The sequence below is a fragment of the Acanthaster planci genome, linkage group LG14, assembly GCF_054643075.1.
Source record: "Acanthaster planci isolate LZ-2023a linkage group LG14, COTS_SCS, whole genome shotgun sequence".
Classification (NCBI taxonomy): Eukaryota; Metazoa; Echinodermata; class Asteroidea; order Valvatida; family Acanthasteridae; genus Acanthaster; species Acanthaster planci.
In genome coordinates, this window is record NC_141790.1 from 13,954,006 (window position 1) to 13,964,361 (window position 10,356).

The window sequence follows — 10,356 nt, forward strand, 5'->3', positions numbered from 1 at the left end:
CTAATAAACACTCAGCCTGACATTGTCCCTACGGGTTTCATAAATCAGAAGCACAAGACTAATTTCAAATCCTAGGCTTTCCAACAGCCAATTGAACAGAACATTCAAAGTCACCTTGTCATTCATTTCATTGGATGAGTTATTCTGAAACTGTAATTTTTTTCCCCTCTAAATTCCTTCCACTACTTCAGAGTGACTCTTTTTTAAGTCTTTTCATTCTGCAATTGACAAACAACTAGAACTGTGTCATACATTTCCTTCGTCGTCCAGAAGCTGTAATCGTCCCGACTCGGCAATTTTGACTGTCGCCCCAATGGGCACATTCATCCCCGACTTCCTGGGGTCCTCCAACCACACACAATCCCCCTAGACAGAGACAAACCAAAATTATTCCTTTAAAACAACTGAGTGCATAAATATGTTGAGGCTCATGCCTTCATTTCAATTATGGGTCATTCCATGAGATTGGGGCACAATTCGGGATGGTGTCCTTGTTATCAAAATACTTGTATTACAATTTAATACGAATGCTAAAATTACTTGTTATGATAACTTTTCTTACAACAACATTTATCAAATTCACTGACGAGCCAAACAACTTGATAAGTTGTCTCAGACAAAGTCTGATACATTTTTTGTCAATAAACCGTAAGTTCCTGGAAGAATGTATCCATTCAAAGTACTGCTGCATCATCTCCATAGAAACACATTTTGAAGAACCACACATTATAGTTACCATGGTAATGAATGACATGGCCACGACTATTAAATGTGCTTCGATATGAAAAAGTACAAACCTTTGTTAGAATCACCATGGTGATTTCTGCCTACAGGCAACACTTCCTCTTGGATGAAATTCCCTTTTGTTGATGCATGTACCTTTTTAGCTGCACACATACAAAACAGAAATCCAGTGATCAATGTTGGGCTTATGAACAATAAAAACAGGGCTATTTCATTAACCCTTGACTCCAAAAACACTGTTTCCATCAGGCTGTCTTGTCATCACACCCAACACACTGCGACCCAGGGGACAACATTGGTAAAATGATCAACGTTTACACAGTACAATTATCAATTCCAGTCAATAACACTCCAACTAAACAAATCACATAAATGTACATGTATTACATTTGACTTACTTGCAAATCAGATGACACCAATAGAGTAACACAACCATTTCTGTGACACCCTTTCACAAAATTCAGAAAAATGAACAATGACTGCCTTGTGGCACAACAAAATGGTCAAAAGGAAATACAGGATGATGATTAATGGCAGAAAAACACTCTCTTTATTAAACAACACCCACATGTACATGTATGTACGATAACACACAATAAAAAGCATGCAGCACCATCCAAGTAATCACGAACAATAGCATCAAATATGGTACACCCACATATATGGAGTTTAATGTACATGTACAGTGAATACGTAACTCCAGTGTACATGTACTCACAGTTGAAAATAAAACCTTGTTGTTAGCTTAGTCACTTATGGAAAAGGTATCAATCTACACCTGTTTGCATAGTGACATCTTTCACACAAATTACACACTTATAACCAATGATATATGTACGCTATTTGTGTTTGCCACTCAGAAACTAGCGAGTTGTTACTGTGGGGTACTGACTTGGATATCAGAGGTCAAAATACAAAATGCTCAAGTAAGCCCTGATTGCAGACAGCTGCAATGGTGAATGGTGAATGGTGAATTAACATACATGTACTGCACATATTCATGTACATGAATGCAAAATGCAAGTACATGTACATGTACGTGGCGTTCAGTTTCACAAAATGTTTGTAGTTGTTTGACATGTATACCCGCTGTACAAACATTTACAGTGTACATGTACGATGTGGCACTTCTTCTGTGAAAAAGCTCTAGTAACACATTTAGAAACTTGCACAAGGAATACAGTGTATGGTAGATGGCCACTCCCTCCAAACAGGGCACCAACACCCCAGAATTTTTCAATTTTTTGCCCAAGCCAAAATTTGATTAAAAAACAAGCCCCACCTCAACAATCATTAACCTGAATCTTCTTCATGTTGGAGGCTTAAAGGATACAAGAGGCAATGATAGGCCCACAAGAACATGACAGAAGTGGCACAAGGAAAGACCCAGGTAATTATCTTGAATTTACACTCTGGTACGCAAAAGCTCTCACTACCATGATAAACAATTTTCTATAGCTATTCTCTTCCAGTTAGACACTTTGACTTGACCAATTAACTTATCATGCTGTAAACTATTTAAAAACAGCTTCTTGGATGTTATTTTCTTCCTTAACTGGCTTGTCACCAAATATGAGTAACTTTTCAATTCTTTCCTTCCTTTTTACCAGTTCTTCCCTGGTTTAATTTCATCACAAAAAGGTCAGTGGTCAGTTTTTAGACAACAGCAGGAAAAACAATAGGCTAAGTTGTGCATCTGACGGCTGGAAAATCTAAGATTTCCTGAGACAGCTCCCTAAATATTAAAATATTACACATTTGTCAATTCATTTTCAAGTTTTTCAAGCTCTGGGGTAACCTACTGTACAAGTATGTATGTACAACTTGCAAACACGGATTACATGATTCAGCATAAAAATTGACTAGTGGGAAGATATTTTCGTCCGCTATTGACCCATAAACAAATTACTATTTTCTAACAGCCCTGGCAGGTGTGTCTCTACACCTTGCACTGTGGGTTCAGTGGGTTGAACCGTAACTACGCTGAGCCAAAGTGCACACAATAGACCAGCATACCATGCAACAATAGGCCCTCTTACGTGACTCATCCAATCCGCCATGTTATGATTGGACACACAGGAGTTCACACGGAACCAAGTGGGGAATCCGTGTACATGTACCAGTAGGCTGGTACCCAATACAATACTGCTTATATGTCAGCGGTAAAGATTAACTGGGGAAAAGGGTCACAGACATCATCAAAGGAACCCGAGTCTTCCCATTCCTTTTTGTTGATTTTCAGGGAATAATCTCAGAAAAAAACTTCCCCATGAAGATCTTGATGAAAACTCCACCACAAAACTCTATTATTAACCTTTTGCCATTAAAAAAAGCATTATTAGAAAAACCCAATATGTAAGGCAACATTTTAAGGAAGTACCAAGGCTAAAACAAATGGAACAACAGATCTGACGCAGAGTAACTTAAATGCCTGTACGTAGGGAAAAAAATCTTCATGCCTCCAAGCACAATTTCTTTTCTGTGAATTATAAGCCTGTTTCACAAGTCGGCCACATTGAATTGAAAGCGAGGTTAACTTTAGGAACCTGAGAATACAAATACATGTAAAAGCAATGAAATAAAAGTTCATTTCAAAGTAATGTCATTTACACTGATGAATAATTTGGAATTTGCCATTGATGATGTAGAGGTTTAAAATAATAAAGTGACACAGAACCCAAATCAGTCTGGTACCAATTCATTTGACAGATTACACTGAATTGGATAGATTCAGGGAACACGATAATAATAAATAGCTTCCCTGTAAATATGGTCCATTACAAAAAGTAAATTAGTTGATAAAAAGATGTCAGGGCAGATTTCTCAACAAATAAAAGAGCAAGGAAAACCTCAGGGAATATCCCATTCCTAAGAACTCTGAAGCAATGAAGTGCATTAATTACTACACATGTGCATGTATGTCTGAGTTGCCTATTCACTCTAACCTGCAGCTCCAGGAGGAACATGTGCCAATTTATTTAATGCACAGTCACGGAAGTGTGGCTAAAATTCCCACTAAAATCCCATTCATTCAGTCTTAAATCATTTTTCTCTCCAAAAGGTGAAATCTGACAGATTTTATGGAATGAAAACACAATCACCTGAAACAAAGTCTTGACGTAGGCAGGATAGGAAATAAAACACCATGATCCCCGTCAACACACAATTCACTAGTACGTAGACTCTTTCTGTGATATATCTTGTGCAGGGACTGCTTGGTATTTCCTCTTCTAGACTAAACTTTTCTCGACTTGTTTTTGCTTTCTGAGAGCTAATGGATCACTGTAGGGAGTAATTACTGGCATCTATATATGGAACTCTTTCCAAATATCCTTCGTTGTTTTAGAGCAAATCCTGACATCTCAAGGACACCAGTACTTCACCTTTTTTCATTATTCGTGGCTTTGGTGGATTTTTACAAGGCAAACAGGGTCTGAAATGGCATTAACTTATTACACGTACTTGATGCAAGTCCACACCCAATCTGGAGAAAGCCAAGGCAAGAGTTCAATGTCCAGCCTAGTCCTTCTTGTCCATGATTTTCAGGTTGTATAACAGTGTGGTTTATTACCAGTCAGAAAGAAATTTGTCTTGCCGCTCTCCCCGAGGTACCGAACCCCCTATCCTTCCGCCAAAATAAAAAGGCAACCCCTTTGTTTATAAGTTTCAAGTCTGACAGGGAAATATTTAACGTTAGTCATACAAGCTTGGAAATCTTCTTGTAACAAAATGTAAGAGCAATTTACAGAGTCCTTGTCACTTGGAATCTGTAAGACTGTGTTTAATTTAGAGCATGGGTGGGCCTATCATCAAGCACTAACGGTTAGGCATGTTACTTGTTAGGCTTACTACATTTCCATACACGTTCACAATCCAGCTTTCTTCCACATGCGTTTTATGCATAGGCAGGCTAGGCGGCTAATCGGTAAACCTGATCGAATTTCCCCGACTTAAAGTCGGCATATTTACCTTCTGAATGACACTGCCTTACGACTCCATCGACCAGGACTTGTGATCATCGGCTGTAAAACTGTCGCACAACCTGTCAATGTCAATTTCTGCAACAAACCGGCAAAATTTGATTGACATAAACTTCGCACACACCCAGTCCGCCACTTTCAATCGACCTTACCGAGCAGTACATTACCGAGTTACTACGGCGCGACAAAGCGCCCAAAAGGAGGAGTTGCTTCAAAATGCAATTCGAATGAAGACGCGCATTACCTTTTTAGCCCAATTAAGTGGTATTTTCCCCAAATCAATATATAACCACCTGTTCCTGAACAGAGGCGGTTTAATTTCGTAAATATTTGACAAGAAAACTCTATGATTTGCGTACACGAGTGAAATACAAGTTCTCAAAGATCACAACTTCAGGCCCATGCTTCAAACGGAAGAAAACTAGGAAACTTGAAGCTATTCGTGTGATGTGCGAATGAATTTCTCACGAAAAAAAAGCTTTCGTTTTATTAGATTAGTCACAAGGGGGCGCTTTTCACCTTTCCATAAATTTTCCCTTTCACGTGTGTTTCTGAACCATCTGTGCACACCCTTTCCAAAAATCACACGAGTCAGCAAATTCACGCTTTTGCAACCGAAACTGTTCTTTATTTTAATAAGGACTTCATTTCAAAACTTATAAGCAGTGTATTCAGCGAGTCTTAAAAATAATTCTTGATAAAATGTCAGTAAATTCCTCAAAAGTGTTCTGGCTATACTTTGATCGAATATGAATCTTATTCACGTTTCAGTAAAACTTTCATTCAAGTCCTTTTTTCATAAATGATGAATTCTTTTAAACTGGTATAATCTTAAAGTTTCCCAATTTGTAATATTAAAATTCATGATTCTTTAAAGCAAAGAACTAAAACTCCACTTCACAAAAAAGTGTTTTTTATTTTTCATTTGTACATTTTTACAACAGAATATCACTGGCTTTAAAGCAAGATCTGATGAAAACTTAGAGAATTGAATGACAATGCATCTTTCATCATAGTACATGATGGAAGATTCAAGTTATGTTAAAAGCTAGCATTCAAGCATTGATACAGAGGTGTCTTGAAGTGAACAGTAATTTTGAATTTGTGTCTCACAGGCAGTTTAATTTCAAATAGTTAGACTTATTAGAGTCGTGTTTATTTTAGAGTTTACTCATTGCCTGGGAAACTTTGGAGGAAGGAGATTTGCCAAGAGCCTTGCAGATAAAATTGCCAACATCCAGCACCTTCTTCAGGTCAACTCCCTAGCAAAAATAAAGAGACAAAGGAAGAAATAAAGGTTCAAAATCTGTAACAAAAAAAGAGGCATTCAGATACGAAGAATGTACATTTAGGCACTGGCTCGCTAAAAAATGTAACCCAACATAACACAACCAGGCAAAAATCTAGGTACTTGTACTTTTGTCTTTTTAACAGCACAGAGTTATTATACTGAGATTGAAACCTTGGAAAATGTGACGGTTTTAGAGTTGACAGTTTGGAGCTAATGGCTGAAATGTGTCCTATCTACAATCTACACACAGAAAAACTCTCACTTTTTAAAAAAACAAACAGCATATTATTATCCTTGATTTGGACTCAGAAAAGTGGCAATATTGTGCACCAAATCTATCCATCCCAAAACCTCTGAAGCCGGCTCTGCTGTACTTACGGTTTGAATGCCGAGACCATCCAACATGTAGACCAAGTCTTCTGTAGCCACGTTGCCCGAAGCACCCTTGGCATAGGGACAGCCACCCAGCCCAGCCACAGACGAGTCCACCACACAAACACCACACTAAAATTAAAACAGAAACCAAGAGATGGTGCTCTGAAACACTGAAGGCCTACAGAATCAATGCCCCTATACTCATAGTAATTTTCTGCTACACTTGTTTGTCCACAGTTGCAAATTATAAAAACACCATACATGTATATCAAAAATAATAATATCCTCTTGAATTAGCCATTCTGCATAAAACCGGCAGCACAAATCCCAAATCCTATCGCAGCCTACAAGGGCGTGGCTATGTTGTCTTTTAGTGGGGGAGGACATCTCAAGCTTCTCCTTCTTAAGGGAGCTAAATGATCGGTTCTCACCTGCAAGGCAGCATATATGTTTGCCAGGGCCTGCCCATACGTATCATGGCAGTGTACAGCCAGGCATTCAATGGGGACTTCCTTGGTGACAACCTCCAACAAATGCTTCATCTCACCAGGGGTGCCCACCCCTATTGTGTCCCCCAGGGATATCTCATAGCAACCCATGTCATACAACCTCTTGGCCACCTGAGGAAGTAATAGAAATATGCAAAGTTGAAAACACTTGGCTAGAAGTGGGACCCCTTTTTCGGGATATGGTCATATTTGTAGTTTCTGGCCATTTCAGGTGAAATTTAATCCCTGTCAATTTACCTGGGCAACTGCAGCGGGGAGTACTTTCCCTTCATAGGGGCAGCCCAGCACACATGAAACGTAGCCACGTACAGGAATACCAGCCTGCTTGGCTACATCCATCACAGATTGGAATCTATCAATACTCTCCCATATCGAACAGTTGATGTTCTTCCTAAAAGAAAAAGAACCAAATCAATATTTATTAGATAACAAAAAGCAGTCACTGGCTTTTCAAGCTGAAATGGTCACTTATTTGCATTCATTTTTGAGTTGTACATATCAGTTGCAGTATCAAAATGAAAACATCCATTTCTCCCGGATGGATTGATGGAATAACCACCACACCTGCTGAACGTTTCTGATGCTGCTCCAAATATGGCTACTTCCTTTGCACCGGACTGGAGGGCTGACTTCAGACCTTGCACGTTGGGTGTCAGGGCAGGATAGCTCACTCCGTCTCTCTTCTCGATGGACTGCATCACCTCGGTGTGATCTGCCATCTTATCAGCGATGAAAAAAATGAAAGCAATCTCAAAGAGGTTGAAGGATCAACAATGAAATCAAGATGACCAGTAACAAGCATTATTTGAGTTACTACCATAACATCAAAACAACAGAGCCAACAATTGTGCGCTAGCTAACCTTACTCCTTGGTCGTCCGAGTGATAATTAAAAAGTATCTCAGCCTCCAAATATAAACCAAATTCCTCATGGAAATAGATTTTAAAAAAGGAATAACAAGTGATCTGGGTTGTTAATTTGTGGGCTTTAACCCTATTAAACCCCCTAGGCTCTTGCACTAGAAAGCATACTGAACCTCACAAAATCCAACAGGTGCATGTACTTGTCTATGTGCTTGTACATGCAGGTTACTGTACCAAACCTGATAAACTCTAACAGAATGAGCCCGTTGGAGTTTGAGTGATATGGTATGGATGGGTCTATGTAGTATAGGATGACGTGCACTGAACAGTACCAAACCTGACAAAATCAAGCATAGTCCAACAATTGGTACAGCAAGCCAGACACTGCACACAGTGACCCCTGTGTGTCCCAACTCACACAGAATCCAACACCATCTCCCTGGGCCTTTCATCCCAAGTCTCACAAAATTCAACAACAAGTTCCTCAGGTACAGTACCAAACCTGCCAAAACCTCACAAAACCTGCTGTTTGAATGTGGCAGGTTTTGGGTAGTTAGGGTTAATATACAAACACAAGGGGGCCTAGCCAGTGAGGGGGAAGGACAGTATTTTGGGGATAAGGAGAACCTTTAACCAAAAAGGCTAGGAAAGGGTTCTAAGACCTTGCAAGTGAAGCAAACACATAGCATAGTCTGATACTATTCACCAGTGTACCCTCAAGGTTTTCATACCTGTGGTATCCACTTTGGGGATACAAAACTTGTGGCCTCTATCACTTTGAGTCCAGTGCCCGATAACCTGTTAATCAGCTCCACTTTCGTTTCTGTGCCAACAATTTCCTGTAATGAGGAACAAGGAAAACATTCAATCTTACGGTATCTGGAGAACAGCTGCAAAGAGGATATTTATCAATTTGTTGGAATCACACTGACTGCGGCATGTTGGTAATTTGACAAATCAATGTTTGCCATTCGTATGAATATGAGCCGCCCCCTTCTTTATGAGTTGATCAATAACAATTTACAGAATCTTTTTAAAGTGACAGGAAACGTAAACAATGAGTTACATGACAAATGAGACACCCGGCTAATGGAGAAAACAAAAATCAACAAACTGATAAACATTTTACCTTGGCTTTATACGTCTTACCTTCTCATTCTGTAGCCCGTCTCGAGGTCCAACCTCCACAATTTTCACAAAAGATGGAAGAGCTTCCCTCTAGCAGAGCAAGATAACATTTCAGATAAACTTTTAAATTATCATACCAAAAGGTGTCAGCATGAAATAACAAAACAGGTTGCACGGCATGCACAAGAGTACACACCATCATGGTAAGTTTCAGACAAACAATGTGCCATCATGGATGTATCCAATCAGATTGCAGCATGCTAATGAGTACACACCAGGTCATATGCCTCTGCAATGGCCTATGGGCCCTAAAAAAACGGAGAGCACCAATTTCCAAATATAAGAAGGGAAAATGCCACAAAAGGCCAAACTAGCAAACTCAGCATGCTCAAACTTATAGTAACAGTCCAAAAGCGTCTCACATGTTTGCAGTGATACATAAATTAAAAACAGACCAGGCTTAAAACATAAAATATTTGCTGTGAAGGTCTTATCACACGTCAATTTAAAGAGCAAGTTTAATAACTTAAGTTTGTTCAAATGTTGAACATCAACATGTTGAACATTGTTGAACAGTTGAACGAGTACCCCCAGAACTGTGGGGTCCGACGTCCGCTCCGCTCCCACGTTCGGACCCCACACTTCACAGTTCTGGGGGTATTGATATTGAGCGGCCACGACGGGTAGACCTAAGTAGCCAAAACATGCTAAGAAATGCCTCCAGTATCCATGCAACTGCTGTTTGGTTCAGTGTACATCTTCGTACATTTATTTACAACACCTCAACATACTTACACTAAATCTAGAATTAGATCGTTTCACAAATTGGCATGGATTAAGCTGTAAAATCCTCCGAAATGAGCGAACCCCGGGGGCTGCCATGTTGACTATTGACGAAGCAGCGCCACCAATAGTTCAAGCCACCTTTCACCATATTTCCATCCAGAAATCCCATTGGTCCAAAGTTTCTTTCAGAGATTTAACTGTTTCCAAGTTAACCAACTTGTGACGAATTTCATTGGTCTAACGGACAACTACCATTTCATTTCAAAGGCAGCTAACCTCACAGTTGAACTTGAACAGAACCAAATAACCTCATTAATCTCAGATTGAGGTAGGGGCAAGGGGTGGGGACAAGATGAAGAAACTACGAGGAAAGGGGGGTGCATTCTGTTTTATAACACTTTGGCAGAAATCAGTATAAGTGGTTAAGTGACGTGGTCCTGACCAAATGTTGCTACATCTTTAGAAAAGTTGTAATAGATGCATTCTGATGACAGTTCTTATGTTCATGACAAAGAAACCAACTGAAATAGTTTCGTGAGAATGAAGTTATCGCTGCATTGCTCAGAATCATTCTGATATTTACTGATGCTTTATTCAGTTATATTCACTACATTAAACAATTTTACTTATAAATATCCAAATGGTATCAAAGGAATGCGATTGAAATCATAGCAATGCGG

At 39.4% G+C, this 10,356-nt stretch overlaps 2 protein-coding genes across 3 annotated transcripts in view; both read right to left on the bottom strand.

Moving 5' to 3' along the window:
- myo7a (myosin VIIA) overlaps positions 1-4,904 on the bottom strand; it is a 28,082-nt gene extending 23,178 nt beyond the window's left edge. Inside the window, exons 1-3 of one of the 2 annotated variants that reach the window (XM_022239535.2) lie at positions 4,714-4,904; positions 798-887; positions 253-366 (exon numbers count right to left, since the gene is read on the bottom strand). In XM_022239535.2, coding sequence (XP_022095227.1) covers positions 253-366; positions 798-815 — 132 coding nt within the window. In that variant the 5' untranslated portion in view covers positions 816-887; positions 4,714-4,904. Of the gene's footprint in view, positions 1-252; positions 367-797; positions 888-1,142; positions 1,300-4,713 lie in introns of those variants that run through there. The other variant, XM_022239536.2, reaches the window with a different exon arrangement.
- A 419-nt stretch (positions 4,905-5,323) lies between these two features.
- Positions 5,324-9,790, bottom strand: LOC110981699 (hydroxymethylglutaryl-CoA lyase, mitochondrial-like). The gene is made up of 8 exons (XM_022239507.2): positions 9,686-9,790; positions 8,912-8,980; positions 8,494-8,601; positions 7,464-7,618; positions 7,137-7,290; positions 6,822-7,010; positions 6,394-6,519; positions 5,324-5,986 (listed from the first exon to the last, which is right to left on the bottom strand). The coding sequence occupies exons 1-8, from the start codon at positions 9,770-9,772 to the stop codon at positions 5,885-5,887; spliced, it is 990 nt and encodes a 329-aa protein (XP_022095199.2). The 5' UTR covers positions 9,773-9,790; the 3' UTR covers positions 5,324-5,884.
- Between the last annotated feature and the right edge of the window lie 566 nt (positions 9,791-10,356).

What these genes read in the sequence shown, in the direction of transcription:
- LOC110981699 (XM_022239507.2), bottom strand. Translation starts at nt 9,772, where the DNA reads ATGGCAGCCCCCGGGGTTCGCTCATTTCGGAGGATTTTACAGCTTAAT. An exon ending in CCCCAAAGTGGATACCACAG is followed by an intron (nt 7,619 to 8,493) that starts GTATGAAAACCT and finishes ATCGCTGATAAG; the next exon opens with ATGGCAGATCACACCGAGGT. An exon ending in ACATATATGCTGCCTTGCAG is followed by an intron (nt 6,520 to 6,821) that starts GTGAGAACCGAT and finishes TTTTAATTTTAG; the next exon opens with TGTGGTGTTTGTGTGGTGGA.